This window comes from Phaseolus vulgaris, chromosome 3 (assembly GCF_000499845.2).
Source record: "Phaseolus vulgaris cultivar G19833 chromosome 3, P. vulgaris v2.0, whole genome shotgun sequence".
NCBI lineage: Eukaryota > Viridiplantae > Streptophyta > Magnoliopsida > Fabales > Fabaceae > Phaseolus > Phaseolus vulgaris.
The window spans coordinates 39,246,662-39,263,960 of NC_023757.2; the positions used below are offsets into that span (position 1 = coordinate 39,246,662).

Here is a 17,299-nt window from a genome sequence, read left to right on the forward strand (position 1 = left end):
TGTTTTCTTTTTTGCAGTTTTTATTTCCTGATCAGTGAGTGTGTGTTTATGATAAAATTTCCTAAGTTGTGTTAGAAGATCTTGTAGGATTAAAAATATTTTAAGTTGTATTATTTTCTTAAGAGTCTCTCTTAAATTTTTGAAAATTAGTAAATTTTCTTAATTATAGTGATTAAACAAATGGATGTAGCCTTATTATTATCATAGACCAATACAGTTTTTTTTTATGTTTTTCTAATATATTGTATTCTTTTGGAATTTAAAGAATATTAAATAGAACATCACCAAAACTAAAATTGTTTATGATTCTCGTATTGAATTTAAAGTTATCAAAAACTATTCTTCATTTTGAAATGAATTGGATTCTAAAAACATATATTTGAAGGTAATAATAAGCATTTCCTTACAAGAATTCAAATGTATTCCAATTATAAGTTACCATTATAAAATATAATTATAAATGAATTTGTTGATTTTATTAAAATACTTTGAACTTCAAGCACCATTAGACATAGACTTGAATACCATATAGTAACACACTATGTTTTAATATGGAGAAAGAAAATTTTTATATGATTTAATGAAATTATGATGAAAAAAAATTGATGGATGATTCTCATGCACAACTTAAAAAATGTTTTATCTAATGGATTCAATTGACATTCATACTATTCTACCAGTTAAAATTGTTGATTTGTCTTATTTTTCTTTATTATTGTCATCTACACCAATTAAAAAACACTATGTCTAAATATTGAAAAAAAATAAAAATTATAAGATTTAATGAAATAATGATGGAAAGAATCAATGAATCATCCTTACACATAGTCTAAGACTTCTGAATATTTTATCTATTGGCTCCACTAAAATCACTGCACTAGTGTAATGTTGCACTAGTTAAAATTGTCGACTTGCCTCACTGTTCTTTATTCTTGCCCTCAACATCAGTTAAAACACATTTATGTCTAAATATTAATGTCCTAGTAGGAGTCGATTATCTGAATGGACATATAGGGAACTCAGTCATTCGGTCATTCTCCATAATTAATAATTAAAGTCAAAGACAGGTTAATGATAATAAAACATGGTTAAAGAGATATTGGACCTGCGCTAAATCAGCGTGGAGTACAAAGCCTAATAGAAAAGTATAAATAGAGGTAGACCTCATGACAAAAGGTAATGACATTTCTAGTTATGAACCTCTAGACATATTACCACTCTCAAATGACTTGAGTGTTAGAGTGTCTTTGCAGGTATCCCACCTTTCGGATCTGACAGGCGGACGACAACAAAAGATAGAAGGACACTCGCTAGGGGATATTCGATCTCATTGTAATAACATTTTGGCATCCACCGTGAGACCGAAAGAAAAACCTATCAAGAAATCGCATGGTATCCACACGAAGCATGATAGGAAACGACAGAAAGAATGAAGTGTGGTCCTCAATCGATCCGATGACCTTGATGCTAGAAATAAATAAAAAAAGAGTTTAAGGACATGAAACAGAAGAACGCGAAGGAAATAGGAGATTTAAAGGCCGAGAATCGAATGATGATGAAGAAATTGGAGTTTGGGCACACCCCGACGACCGAAAAGAATGTTGGAAGCCGAAGACATACTGAACACAAAACCCAAACATGTGTAGAAGGAGAATACAACTCACGGGCGAGTTGCACCATTTACACAGCCTCAGGGGGAATCGTGGGTATGTCGTCCCGGAGGCACCCCTTCACCGAAGCAATCACGAAAGTGTCTTTATTGGCAACTTGGAAAAGCCCGACAATAAATAAGTATGACATCGACACAAATCTCGATGAACATGTTGACACTTATGTCACCCAAATTAGCTTATACATAACCATTGATGATTTGTTATGTTGAGTGTTCCCCACTTCTCTGAAGGGAACCGCACTAAATTGGTTCACTCGCTTGCCACCAGCTTCTCTGAAGGCCCAGTTCGCCACAAGCAAACCCCATCACCTCACCTCCCTCGCTTTGGTTAACATACGGCAGGAGAGAACTAAGACACTACGTTCATTTATGAACAAGATCGAAAAGATAACCCTCAATATTCGAGACCTTAGTCCAGAAGTCGCACTACATCACCTGGTGACCTCTCTTAAACCAGGTCTATTCTCTGACAACTTATATATAAAACCAGTGGGAAGCATGGACGAGCTGAGGCAAAGAGTTGTGAAATTCATGCAATTGGAAGAAATGCGAGAGTTCAAGACAAAGCTAACGAACAATGTCAATAACCAAAAAGTCGAGAGGGGGGTACCCGGCAGTGTGCGACCGCCCTAAAAGCCCAAAGAACTCTCGAGAACACTTCGATTCTCACACTACACCCCTCTAACGGTAAGACGGTCTAGAATATTGGAGGAATCTTTGAATGCCGACTAAACCGAGGTCATTCCTCCTGGGAGACTTGGTACTGAGAGCAAAGGGGGAGGCCCACAAAGACAAGACTCAAGGAAAGTTCGTCGTGAATTGGGAAGGGCCGTTCCGAATCACCGAAGACCTAGGTAACAGAGCATACAGCCTGGAAAATTTAAACGAGTACTAAGTTTAAGGAAATATTTTGCCAACTCTTTTACGTTTGCTCCTTCCCTTTCTTTCAACATTGAACCCATGCGCTTCTCGAGAACAATAGCACGAGTACTTAGTTTGAGGAAAGAGTTCGCCAACTCAGTCATAAACGCCAACATAAAAAGCTTCTTCTCAGCCAAATTCAAAGGTATTGAAACCTTTTCACTCAAGTATAGCTCGCGATCGAGGAAGCCTTTTGCCGAGCTAGAGCCGGTATCAACACGAACCTTCTTATAGATCTCCCGGATGAGGACCTGTTGGAGTGAGGACGAGAGAATTTCTTTCGTTTCTTCTCTCGATGAGGCTTCCTCGAGCTTGGGTTATTAGGAAGGGGGGAAGGGACATCCTTTGCCAAAACGGTTTGCAAAAGAGTCGCTGCTTCGGGCTGAATGGTCAGACCCTAGCCGAAACTGGCCTTTCGCTACTTCAGAAGTTCTTTCAGAAAATGCTTGCTATCACGGGAAGCGTGAGAAGTCATAATGGCTGCAAAATGCTAAAGTAAAAAAACAGAGTATCAATAAAGACAAAAACGCGTAAAAGTAAACAAAATCATACCCACAATGTCAAGAAGCCGAGTGAGCGACAAGAAAACCTGTAGCAGCAACCGAGTAGGGATTTTGCAGAGGAGTTTGTCTAAAATTGACAAGGTTTCCAGGTCCTCGCGGGTCAGTGATGACCTCAACCATGTACAAAAACGTGCAGGATCGCGTGTCCAATAAAAGGGAAAGTGTGGAGCGTCGTCGTCGTAAAAAATTGACGACCCTCCTCCCCAACCACAACCTTAAAGAAGTTCACTTGAAGTTTTTGTAAGAAGAAGTAAATGGAGTCAACAAGCACAACCTTGGTTGGCTAACAAGGGACAACGATCCTACTTGGCAACCCGACCTCGTACCATACATAGTTAGAAAGACTTGAGGGGTGGGATTTAAATTGAGATAAAGACATAAAAGCTGAAAAGTATGGATATAAGTCCATCTATTCGGATGAAGCTTTGAAGGTGCCACATTCAAGGCACGCAACACGTCGACGGTAAAAGTATCAAAAGGAAAACGGACGTGGACGTTGATTATTAAGCAAGAATAAAATAAAAAATATTCACCCAAAGAATCAAACCCTAAACACACGACATCAGATGGCACAAACCTTCAGAGCGAAACAACCCCATCCGGCGACTCGGGGTCTAACATATCTATATTGACGCTAAAAGATTTAAGCGACGTAGTAGTTTCAAATTGGGAAGTATGTTTTAGCACACTCGGATCCACCCAGGCATACTGAGGAAGTCGGCGAGGTAGAAGGTCTCGTTTTGCGGCACCCTCAACGGGGATAACCGAGAGGCGAATGTCCTCAGGTAGCCCACCCACACTAGCTTCGTCGCTAATATGGGAAGACTCTGAACTAGAGGCTTTTGAGGCTGTCTCCGAAAGATGGGCAACGTCGCGTGGAAGCATACTTTCGAGAACCCTAGAACCCGACAGGTCGAACTACCAAACAAGGAAGAAGACATGGTTACCTCAAAGCTCTTTTAAAAACGTGGTGGTATGTTGGAGAAGAAAGGATAATGAGAAAGAATCAGGAAAATCAGGGGACCACTGATGAGCATATATTTATTCACACTCACTAGCCTTATTCATAGATTATTGGACTATAATAATAAATAAATCCATTGTTTTAATTAATATTCTTATAATTGGGTTTATTTGGGCCTTAACTATTATTATTGTTAATTTTGTGTTTTTAGAGTAAATTTTTCGGAGGAAGCATCTACCTTTGTGAATGGGCCAAATATGCAAAAATCCAAGTTGCTTCTTGAACCAAAACAGAAAAAATATTATGAGGAGAAGAAAGAGAAAATAAAAGCTACAAGATTCCAGAAACAGAATTGGAAGCAAATCTTCTGCAAAATAAAAAGAATTATGGAAAGTAAAATTGTTTACAAAATCTAAACTGCAATATTTTCCCAAGATCCTTGGAGCAGAAAAGCCTATAAAAGGACACAAGCATAAAGGAGAGAAGGGAGAGCTTCATAGGGTTTTCTTAGTTTATTTTCTTCTTAGTAATTCTTTTGTTTTGCCTCCGCATGGAAGGCTAAACCTTTTTGGTTGATTCTTTTGTAATTCCCCATTGAGTTCTGAGGTTTTGTTCCAATAAAAGTTTCGATTTTTAATTCTCTATAACAGTTGTTTTTATTGTCTAATCTCCTGGAAAACTGGTTTTTGTGTTGAACGCATGATTGAGAGTCTTCCTTATCTTAAACTTTGGTTTCTTAGTTAGTTCGCATTGTTCTAATTAATTTCTTGGGCGCATGATTCAAGGGAGAGGAGGTAAGCATTCCCATGGAGTATACGCATGGAACAAAGTGGGTATTGATTAAACTAGTAGACGCATGCTTTACTAGTGAGTTTCAGTTGAATCAGATCGGCGCATGTTCAATCTGGTCTGTTGGAGGATTGAGAAAAGATTAATCTTTAGAGAACCTGTGAAGAATTCAATGGTGGAAGAACTTGGGATCAACCGCTTTTTATTTGCTATTTTAATTTCTTTTATATTTTTTGCACAACTATCTCAAACCCCCTTTTCATCTTTATTGTTATTGCTAACTTTTATTGCTTGCAGATAGATTTTAAACCCTGATCAACTGATTTTACTATTGGATTCGTTGGGAGACGACTTGGGGACATTTGTCCACAATTATACTATTATCTCTCTAGTGTTAGACAAGTCTACGTTAGAATCATATTAATTTGACAGCAAAACGACAGCTATCACACTACACATATTTATAGACTAAGGAGTTGCATCGAAATACGAACCATCGAACAAATTTGACCCATTAGATCAAAACAAAGGAATGAACCAGATCAAGTGATGATTCGCAAAGTTGACAAGACACGTCAGCCATGCGTCAGAGCCACACACGGAGTTCCAGAATCCCCAAGCACACGGTTCAATACGCGAGAATCTAAAAGACTTTTCGCCTCAACAAGGAGGCTCAAGCCTGGGGGTCTGTGTCCTAGTAGGAGCTAATTACCCAAATGGGCGGTTAGGGAATTCGATCATTCAATCATTCTCCCTAATTAATGATTAAAGTCAAAGACAGGTTAAGGATAATAAAACATGGTTAAAGAGATATTGGGCCTGCACTAAACCGCGTGGAATACAAAGCCCAATAGAAAAGTATAAATAGAGGTAGACTTCATGACAAAAGGTAATGACATTTCTAGTTTTGAACCTTTAGACATAATACCACTCTCAACTGACTTAAGCGTTAGAGTGTCTTTGTAGGTATCTCACCTTTCGAATCTGAAGGGCGAACGACAACATAAGATAGAAGGACACTCGCCAGAAGATATTCAGTCTCATTTTAAGAACAATTGATAAAGAAACAAATCTCATTATAAGAACAATTGATAAAGAAACAAATTTCATAAAGTTAATACATCAAAGTAACATCGTTGTACTACTACAACGTTGCAAAAAGTAAAAATTTATAATTCTTCTTTATCCTTGTCATCTTCACCTATTGAACTTAATCTCACTATCACTATGTAGAGGTTGTACCATTACTTTCGAAACCATGTTATCTTTTGTTCACCCATCACATTATTTGATTTTGGTTGGAAAAGGAACTTAAATAATGACTCTACCAACAATAGATCAAGTAGACAACAACTCACATGAAAAAGAAGAGAATCAAAAGAAAACTCAATCTAAAGACTATACAGAAACCTAAAGAGTTATTATCTCACTATTATTTGTTATAAATTATACAAAATACTAAAACTTACGCTTTCATTCAATAAATATCATACCAAACACTACAAAATATGAAGAACTAGAGAATTATTATCATACTTTTATTAGTGAAAGATCATAATAATACCTAAAATGTTATTATTGAAATTTTGTTAGTTAAATAATATACGAAGAATGACAAAATCATTATCATACTTTTATTGATAGACCAAATTAATATAGTCATAATATTGTCATAATTTTATTAAATAGAGATATTGCGATAGAACAGTCAAATTATAAATTTAAATTTAAGAAATCAACCTAAAATATAAATAAATGAACAAATTATATTTTAGCATTTTCTTTTTCTCTTAATTTCCGTTTTAATGTTTCCAGAGTCAATTGAAAAGTAGCTTATCCGAAGAAGCAAAATTGCGATGAGGTATTGGATTGGTTGGACGGCAGAGAATAAGAGTAAATCCACCTTAAAAAGTTAAATAAGAAAAGAAAAAAGTTAAAGTCAATGCGGTAATTCCATATTCATCTGACTTTCTTTCTTCAGACAAATCAAACCGTTCATGTCCTTCTAACCACCTTCAACTAATCACCACAGTAACTTTATTTATTTTTATTTGTTTTTATCACTATCAGACAAAAGGTCACAGGATCAACGCTTCGGATTCTGATTAAACCCAACAAGCCCACGAGTCTCACGCTTTTCACACTCTCCCGATGGGCTTCGTTTTCGGAGTGGTGGTCGGAATTGTGGTGGGCCTCGGCATCATAGTAGGCTTCGTCCGCTGCGAGAATGCTCGGGCCGCCCAGCGCTCCCAGCTCGCCACCACCATCGCCGCCTTCGCCAGGATGACCGTCGAAGATTCTAGAAAGATCTTGCCGCCTCAGTTCTACCCTTCCTGGGTCGTTTTCTCTTCCAGCCAGAAGTTGAGCTTTCTTCTCTCAACACGTACTTTCTATAACTCGTCGTCTCAAATTCGGTCTTGGACTCACGCTGTTGTGTTATTGTTTTCAGTTGACTTGGCTTAACTCGCATCTCACCAAGATCTGGCCCTTTGTTAATGAGGTAGCTCGTGGATCATGCTTCAGATGTGGCTTTCGTGGTGGTTGTTCATTTTTTTTTGTTTTTTTGTTCATGCGTCGGTTTTGCTAGGCTGCTTCTGAGCTCATAAAGACGTCGGTGGAACCCATTCTTGAACAATATAGACCCGTGATTTTGGCTTCTCTCAAGTTTTCCAAGTTTACACTTGGTACTGTGGCGCCACAGTTCACAGGTCCGTTCGATCCAATTGCTTTGGATTTTTGGCAATCCGCATTTCCTATGGTGCAATTGATACTGTTGTCATCTGACTGGTTCCCCTCCTTTTCGTTGAATAAAAGCTTAGATAGTGCTTACTTAGAAGTATTTGTGATTTGTCAACAGTCTAAGACTTGTTCACTTTAATTTGATTTCCCTTTTTGATTTCTTTAGCTGGGTTTGGACTGTAGGGGAACTGGTTTGCAGTGCTGAGTGGAGTGGAAACCGCGTAGATATGAAATGGGACCGCATACAATATATATTTTCTTAGTAAAACAAAAATGTAGATGAATTATCGTGAACCAACTATGCTAAAAGTTCAAGAGCAGACACATAAATGATTTGATACTTGTATAACACGCGTAACATATTTTGAAAATAGGACAACTAGATTTCAGTTTTTGCACCAACCCTACGAGCTTTTACCTCTGCTTCTATGACATTAAAGTGGGTTTCTCTAATTTCCACCATTGGTCAAGCATAATAGAAATGGTAGCCTTTCCATTGTGCTTCTATTTTACCATTCCTATTTTTAGCTGCCCCAGCCCAGGAGGCATGCCTTCAAGCTCGTATCTTTAATTGCATAGAATCCTAACAAGTTCAAACTTGAGGTTATTTATTGTTCCCTTGCTTCTAGCTTATGCAAAAGTAGTTACACAAGTGGTTTCTTCTGTTTACTCATTTCAGGCCATCATTTTTACTTTATTAAGGATCTCTACTCAATTTTTTTGACGTCATACATTTCTTTGGAGCTTCTGATTTGTTGATGTTCTTTTTTAGGTGTGTCTATAATTGAGGATGGAGGGGATGGTGTTACAATGGAGCTAGAAATGCAATGGGATGGGAATCCAAGTATTATACTTGATATTAAAACTCTTCTTGGTGTTGCACTACCAGTGCAGGTACCTCTTTCAACTTTTTACTGCCACTGCATGTGTGGTTACTTGTTATTATCAGTATCTGGTTAGATGCTATAAATGGATCAGTTGCTCAGGTTATTGTATTAATATTCCCCCTGTCCTTATCTTTGAAGTCTCCAAGCCAAACTGTGCCTTTTCTTTTCACTAAAATTATTGTAAGACCCGAATTCTTCCAATTTAACAAGAGATCTTATCCAATTAGCTCCTAAACTGAATATTATATTGGATTTGCTTGTTCTTTTATATTTCATTAGTGGCACCCCATTGATATGAACTATGAGAATAGAAGACCATTTGACTAGGTGAAGGAAAAATTCTCTTCATCCTTTGCATTATTATTAGCATGCATAAAAAAGCATGGAATGTTTGTGAGTAAAAGCTTTCTGATTAGAAATCAGTAATTTTTTGCTTAAGTAATATACATTAAGTTTGTGAGGTTTATTCTTTGAAAGAATATACTTGATTTTGTGATCTCATACTCCCTTTTCAGGTAAAAAATATTGGATTTACTGGTGTTTTTAGGTTGATCTTTAAGCCTTTAGTTGATGAATTTCCTGGTTTTGGAGCTCTTAGCTATTCTTTAAGGCAGAAGGTATGATATCTCTTCTTCAATCAGATAATTTCCTACTCTTCTCAGTGCATCTACATTAGGACAAACTTTCAATGTATATATTCTTTTTTTTTGTCTTATAATGGGGACAAACACTCTCTTAAGGTCATTTTTAATTAAACCAACCAAACATGTTATATGTTTTGCGAGATCTAGACAAATAATTGTTAAAACAGTTGCTTAGTCTCATGGATAGAATGTGATTGATTTAGATTTGTATTTAATTATTCTTGCATATTAGGTGAATTGATGGTTACAGTTACTAATTATGGAAATGGTTCCTGTCCTCGTAGTATCTCTCTCTTCAATGTGCTCTAATACAGCCACATGCAATGCCCTCCTTCTCACATTTCTTTATGCATGCCTGTAACACTTGTCAAGCCATATTTCTGTAAAGAAATTAAACCTCATGAACGGTACCACATGTAATATATTTAATCATTTCAGAAAATTTTAAATTTCAGAAAAAGTTGGATTTTACTCTTAAAGTCATCGGCGGCGACATTTCAGCAATCCCTGGATTATATGATGCAATTGAGGTCTGGACTACTCCCATTGTCTGTTAATGATACCCATTTGTATCTTTTCATGATTCTTTCTTTGCTTTAGCTTAACATATCTCTGACTCTGATGATGAATATGTCATGTTAATCGCCAGAGCACACTATGTTATTTGAAAGCTTTTTCGGTATTGATGCAGAAACTTGTAACTTTAAATTATTTTTGTCTTCTAAGTAGATGTTATGTTTTTTTATTACCCTTTCATTTATAAAAACCATGACACAAAACTAATACACAGCATGTAAATGTTCGTTAAAGAATTAATTATATCAGCTCCAGTAGATTTTTTAACTGTGTCATTCAATTTTTATTTATTTACCATTTATTGAAGTTTGATAGAAGATTTTTTTCATTCTTCACCATTGTTTGGAAAAAATGGCCATAACTTCACATTCATTTTACTTTGGTTGGTTAGAGAAAAGCCTATTGCCCTGAAGTCAATTTTTGTAACTGAAGTTCAGCTTTACTCACCAAATATCATTACTGCTAAGTATTAGTGAAGAAATAAAGGTAGGTTTTCATCTCACTTTTTTTTTAATAAAACATTCCAAAGGTTTTTTTTTTTTGTATTAACTTGTTAAATTAAATTATGAAAGATGTTGAATTATGAATGTGAAATTTAAATTATAAACATGTAGCTTTTATAATTGCATCCCGATTCCTCTCCATCAATTTTCCCATCTTCAACCTTTTTTCATCTCTTCATTGTTAGAACACGTTATCTGTACAATTTGAGTATTAAGTTAGAAAATCTAGACCACTGAATTTGTGCATATATTTGCAACATGTGAGTTTATTTTTAAGTTTGTACTCTATGTCAGGTATTTTTGTCATTCTAAGTTTGTGAAATCTTTTGAAATGAACTTTTAAGTGTCTATATAAACAATATTTTGTCCGTATGAGGCGTTTTATGTAATTGTTTTCTTTCATATGTAGAAAATGTAAATAAAATCATTATGGTGTTCATTCCTCTATGTTTACATGTACCTCTGTTACTTTTGCTGCTTATATATATTTGGTACTGCGCCATCTTTCATATCATTTATAAAATTTATTATTGTAATGTACTATATTTAATCTTTCATAAACAGAATAATCACCTGAGCTTATTATGATATGAACCTCGAGAAAACCAGTTCACAAAGGCTAGTCATTGTAGTTGGAGAGTTTAAGATTTACTAACCTGGCACTTTAATCCTATACATACAGTATAAGTGCCACACCTTACAACTTACAATTGGATTTTAATTATGCCACTGCAGTTTACAGCTCCAGTGCAGTTAGAGAGTTTAAGATTTATAAACCTTGCACTGATCCTATACATACAATGAGATTGAGTCTCACGCCTACAATTGGATTTTAATCATCCCGCTGTGCTTTACAGCTCCAGTGCCCGTACAAATTGATGCCACCACTTGCGCCTCTTGTTTGAACTTGATAGACATAAACATGGTGGAAAGTTCTGATACCAATTAATAGTATTAACTTTGAGAGACCCTCTTGTAGTTGGAGAGCCCAATGCCTTACAAACTCCACGGTGTCCACATTAGAATCCCATGCTTTCATTGCGGGACAAAAGTCCCATACCTTTCAATTGGATCCCAACATGTTCCTATTTCTTTTTTATGCCTTTTGTCCCTTTCTCTCTAATTAGATGAATTAGTTAAGTTTCTGAAATTCAGATGTTTAATAATGATTAGGTCTTTTAAATTATTACAGGGGGCAATTCGTGATGCTGTTGAAGATTCTATTACATGGCCTGTGAGAAAAGTTGTACCCATCTTGCCTGGAGATTACAGGTAAATCAATCACAGTTTTTTTTCTTCTTCTGGTTCTTATGTTAAAAATTAGAGGGTTTAGATGTTGAGGGAGGAAGAAAAATACTCAGAATAATAAAATTATGTTGACATTGGTGTGAAGGATATGATTCACAATACAAACCGTTAAGTCCATGACCCTATTTACATTAATAACGTTCTCTCTTCAACAACCACAAAATACTTTACTCCTAATCCAAATTAAATTACACCAGAACTAGGAATTACTGAGAGACCATCTGAGATACTCCGTTTCATAAGATACAAAACAAATTATGTGATAATTTCTAAATATTCAAATGAATTTTTGATCACGGGACTACTTTCACTATGGTCTCAGCTGATTAAATAACAGGTTTTTATTTTGAACCTCACAGCTTTATTTTCTTGTTCAGTGATTTGGAGTTGAAGCCTGTGGGTATATTAGAAGTAAAGCTTGTGCAAGCAAAGGAATTAACAAACAAGGATATCATTGGAAAATCAGATCCATATGCTGTCGTATACATACGGCCTCTACGCGACAGAATGAAGAAAAGCAAGACAATTGTATGTTAGTTTCTTTTTCCTCTCTATATCTTCCTAGAGAAGTTATTGGATTTCAGTTATGGAAGAAATACCTAATTTTGTTTTATCCCTCCAGAACAATGATTTGAATCCAATTTGGAATGAACACTTTGAATTTGTTGTTGAAGACGTGTCCACTCAACACATAACTGTGAAAGTTTATGATTCTGAGGGGTTACAGTCATCTGAATTGATTGGTTGTGCTCAGCTACGACTTGATGAACTTCAACCTGGCAAAGTGAAGGATGTTTGGTTGAAGTTGGTCAAGGATCTGGAGATCCAAAGGGATAACAAGAACAGAGGGCAGGTGAGAAATACATGCATGACTTGCTATGTTGAAACTGTTGAAGGCTTGAAGATTCTTGGTTAAGGAGAGATATTTTTGTTGACTTTAGAGTTTACCTTTGAACCCCCACTAACAATAATAATGCTTAGCTATCCTGTGTTTTCTGAAAATAGGTTAGCAAAATGCAATCATTTTAGTGGCATACCTAGAGCTGGATAAAGCTGAACTTGAAACACTTATTTGTCATATATCTCCTATTTGCACTTCTATTTGAAATTACGGTTTCAAATTGGTCATTTGCTAAAATTATTATATAACTAAATATTTAAAGTCTAAGCATGAAAGCACATACACATATACGAAAGTATAGGATGAATGCAAGTGCATCATTCAAAAGGTAGTGTGGTTCCTGGTGTCAAGTCAATCAAGCTTTGTCATCAAGAGGGGCTTTAGGTTAGGCTGGTCTTATTCACGTTATGCCCCTGTTGATATAAAAGAAGTGGTTATTTTTTTTTTTTTCATTCTATAATATTAAATTTTAATTCCTGAAAGTACTGTTCAAACTTCAATGTTGTCAGTAGGTGGTATTGATTTGAACCCTATGTTTGACAAAACCAACTTCTCTCTTGAAGTGTAGGTGCTTTGAATTTCATGGATCAAAAGTACCAGTAAATATGGATTTATAATAATTCCCTAGTTTGTATACAATTGTGAACATATTTTCAATTGTATGGATGGTATAATAAAGATATTTGCTTCTTTGTTAAACCTGTTTGTATTAGCTTATTTTGAGTTGAACATAACTTGTAATCATAATTTTGTTGGGAGACTTTAGAACAAGGTCAAACTTTCGCTTGATTAAGTGAAATATGTTGTAAGATGGAGGATAGTAGGCATAATAATGCGGTTAGGCATAGCAAAAGTGTGACTCAGTCTCCTTTGCGGTATAGGAACAGTTAATAATAATATGTGTAGTGGGGGAAGAGGTTTGGGGGCGTGATGTATTTTGTGAACTTCTCTCTCTCTGTTGCCTTTGACTTGTCTCTTATCTCTGTATTGTAATTTTGTAAATTCTGTACTGCAATTTCTTGTTTTATTTTGGTGTAATTCCTCACAACGGGCTGATAATTACCACTGAATATAAATTATCGAGAGGAATTCTTCACTTGTGTGCTTTCTACGTTTTCACACTGTCAGAAGATATTGAATTTACAGGAACCAATTAAATCTGACTTGTTACATTATTGTTCTTTCTGCTTAGGTACACTTGGAGCTCTTGTACTGTCCATATGGCATGGAGAATAGCTTTACAAACCCATTTGCTCCCAACTACTCAATGACGTCTTTGGAAAAGGTTCTTAAAAATGCAACGAAGGGAATGGAGTCTAATGGAAATGAAAATGCAGCTACCCCGAAGAAAAAGGAGGTTATTATTAGAGGAGTCCTTTCTGTTACTGTAATATCGGCTGAAGACTTGCCCGCAACAGATTTCATGGGGAAATCCGATCCTTTTGTTGTTCTTACCTTGAAGAAAGCAGAAACAAAAAATAAAACCAGGGTATTCGCAGTTTTGTGGTTAAATTAATTATCAACATATTATGAACTTGGCCTAAAAGTTTGTTAATTTCTCAGGTTGTGAATGACAGCTTGAATCCAGTTTGGAATCAAACATTTGACTTTGTTGTAGAGGATGGATTACATGATATGCTAATTGTTGAAGTTTGGGACCACGACACATTTGGAAAGGTAAATTATTCGCTTTATGTTGAATTTTGTTTCTAATATTATCTTTTATTTATTGTCTTGATGATTTCAAGTGAATTAGTATTGAATTTTAACATAAATTATGTGGAGTGCCAATTATATGTTAACAAAATAACTTAACGGAGGTTAGAAGAAGTCTATGGATGTGTCAATTTATGGGCCTCAACTATTGAATTAATGAAACTGTTGGGCGTTTCTACGTTAGATAATGTGGGAAATGAGTAAGGGCAAAAATAAAGATTTGGGTTGTAGCAAAAGCAACACTGCTCATATGACAAAGAGGGTGGGAAGGAAAGGTAATGGAGAGACATCAAGTCATTGAATGGGGTGGAAGGACATTCGGTCATTGAGCGATTTTAGATAGGCAGGCTTGAAAGAAACACCCCTATAAATATTATATGATACTTAATACTTTTCACTCAACCATTTACATCTTCTCCCATTCTAAATAATTTATAGCATTTATTGTAAAATGAAATAAATAAATTTAAAGAGTCTCACACGTAGGAACCGAGATAATATTAAACATCATTAAAGCGACAATATATTTAAGATTAAATTACCCATACCTCTTTATTCGGTGGGTGTTTTTCAAAATCCTTGCTATATTTTAAATTTACACAAACCTCTCCTTTTGTAAATATGATACTGTAGAAGATCTATCTAATATAAGAATTCAATAGGTTCTTAATTCTTTAGTGGATCGTATATTTATGGTTAATTACTTCAGTAGTAGAATCTAATTTGAGTTTTTAACTTAGCTTTACTAGGTCTCATTTATCTCCTCTCAAAAATCCCTATTTCACTTTACTTTTTTTTTTTTAGAATAGTTAAGCGACCTTGCTTATTTCTTATCTAAGTAACTTTTATAAAAACTTCAAGGTGTCATTTACTCCAATGATATCTATAAGTTGCCTGCCTTTAAAAATAAATACAGGTAACCCCATTGGAGGTGCTATTAAGTTTAACTTTTAATAGAACACTTTGTAAAGTTATTAACCACTGAAATAATTATTTTTAATATAATCATGAAACTAACCTTGGTAATTTTATACTTCTAAATATGATAAATCTCACTTTTTTTTTATAAATGTATAATATTTATTCTAATGCAGTAAAAAATTGAAATTATCAGGTACTTATATATAAATTTAAAAAACCGTTAAAGTAACACAAGATTTATCGACAAAAGAAGTTATAGTTTCATATCTTTGAATAAAGGTAAGCAATGTCAAAATAACAACAATAATAATAATTACCGCACACTAATAAGTTCAGCCCTGGTGACTGGTTGGTTGTGTTGGAGTTAGAAGAACAGATTTTTGTGCATATATGCAAGGGGAAAACCTCGTACTACTACTCACAGACTTTTGCAAAGCGCGAAACCTGTGGTGTGACATTAGGATATGTTATGTTACTTCAATTTAATTAGATGGATAAAATAATTTTTTGCTTATTTTTGTAGGATTAAATATATTTTCTCAATTTACTTTACTTTTTTTCATTATTTAACTACTGAAAATTGGATCTAATAAATTAGTTTTGATCCGTTTGAATTCCTGAATCAAACAATTCTTCAATCGTGTTGGTTTGATTGAGACTTGTTAGAAAGTTTTTTCGCATTTAAATTGAAACCATCTAATTAATTTTGATTAATTCGGATATTATTCTCCTCCAAAACAAACCAAAGACCCTTTACACACTAGTTAAAGGAGAGACTTACATTTAGGTCTGTTCCGGTGGGCATATTGGGAGATCTTCCACCTCAATCCTTGAAATATGACTTGTGTATATTGAACAATTTCATTTAATGTCATCACTACTATCAAATCAATATTATTGTTTTTAGTATCACTGTTATAACTAATATTGCTGTAACTTCTACCCATTATGATTACTAACAATCTCATCATGATATTTTTGCCACCACCTTTATTGTCATAATACATGTTGTGACTACTATAACTCTTACCTCATCACGGTTGTCGTTACCACGACATTGACACTGACACTATCGCTGTTTACACTAGCACCCAGTATCACTATCTTCACTGGCCTCCCTGTAAATTCCACCACTTTTCTACGAGGGTAATTTTTATGTTCTAGGTTTTCTGGTGTGCACTATAGTTTGCAGGCTTATTATTATTATTATTCATTCTTTTTCCTATCTCAACCTATTTTCTTCTTTTGTCCACCGAACAAGCCGTTTTTGAAAATAAGACGTTCTGTAAGGTTTAAAAAATAGGATACTGTATAGAGTCAAAACTTGTATGAAGCTCAATTTTAATTCATCATAAAGTAACGGCAAACTATTGACTAAAAGTCCATGAAGTGTATCATAAAGAATTAGATTGAGGTAACGGTTAGGAAATACTAATCAAGTAAGAGTTGAAAATATTATTAAAAATCTAAATATAAGTTGAAAATGTTATATTGAGGAGAAATGAGAAAGTTGAGTAGTGCATAAAAGAAAAAAAAACACAAGGCTAAGATTTAAGGTTTTGGGTTAGAAACAGTGTTATACTTTCTCATATGTTTATTCATATCTAATTGGCGTCTCAATCTCCCAATCTAGAAAAAAAATTAAAATTCCATTTTCTCAGTCTACTAATCTTCTCACTTTAAGGGATTTTATAGATGGTTGAAATTGTGTCAGTTTGTGAAAGTTTTAAAAATAAATGTAATTTGTATAAGAAAGAAATAGGGTAGAGGTTAAAGTTAAAGTGTATTGGATCGTTCAGTTCTGATGGTTTGTTGTTTCCGTCCGGAATGGTGCAGGATTATATGGGGAGGTGCATATTGACGCTTACTAGGGTAATACTGGAAGGAGAGTACAGAGAACGTTTTGAGCTAGATGGTGGCAAATCTGGGTATTTGAATTTGCATCTCAAGTGGATGCCGCAACCAATTTTCCGTGATGCCTAAATTTTCCATCCACCTTCGCACATCTTGTATCGTATCTTAATTGTAGTTTATACTTCGGAAATGTATATACTTGTCAAACACAATAAGGATATACGAATTTTTCTATCATATTATTTTCCATCACCCGTCATTTATTAGTATTCAAATGTAAAATCAACAGCCTGTGGTTGCGTAGTTGTTAGTTTTTGTTGCTTTTATCATCTGCCTTGCTC

General features: G+C 34.9%; 1 protein-coding gene and 1 long non-coding RNA gene across 2 annotated transcripts; one reads left to right on the forward strand and one right to left on the reverse strand.

Moving 5' to 3' along the window:
• The first annotated feature begins 6,999 nt into the window (after positions 1–6,999).
• LOC137807584 (synaptotagmin-5-like) lies at positions 7,000–17,210 on the forward strand. Its single transcript, XM_068608299.1, has 12 exons — positions 7,000–7,275; positions 7,364–7,409; positions 7,497–7,617; positions 8,421–8,542; positions 9,051–9,152; positions 9,635–9,709; positions 11,451–11,530; positions 11,944–12,094; positions 12,189–12,419; positions 13,660–13,956; positions 14,031–14,144; positions 16,941–17,210. Exons 1-12 carry the CDS (start codon positions 7,061–7,063, stop codon positions 17,085–17,087), a joined length of 1,701 nt encoding a protein of 566 aa, XP_068464400.1. The 5' UTR covers positions 7,000–7,060; the 3' UTR covers positions 17,088–17,210.
• On the reverse strand, positions 7,045–7,498 carry LOC137807586 (uncharacterized). Its single transcript, XR_011080558.1, has 2 exons — positions 7,364–7,498; positions 7,045–7,275 (listed from the first exon to the last, which is right to left on the reverse strand). It is a non-coding gene; the product is annotated as an uncharacterized lncRNA (long non-coding RNA).
• Positions 17,211–17,299: the final 89 nt, after the last annotated feature.

Bases quoted from the DNA above. Each gene is read 5' to 3' on its own strand.
- LOC137807584 (XM_068608299.1), top strand. From the start codon at position 7,061: ATGGGCTTCGTTTTCGGAGTGGTGGTCGGAATTGTGGTGGGCCTCGGC. The intron at 9,153-9,634 runs GTATGATATCTC...TTTAAATTTCAG, and splicing joins GCTATTCTTTAAGGCAGAAG to AAAAAGTTGGATTTTACTCT. The intron at 12,420-13,659 runs GTGAGAAATACA...CTTTCTGCTTAG, and splicing joins ATAACAAGAACAGAGGGCAG to GTACACTTGGAGCTCTTGTA.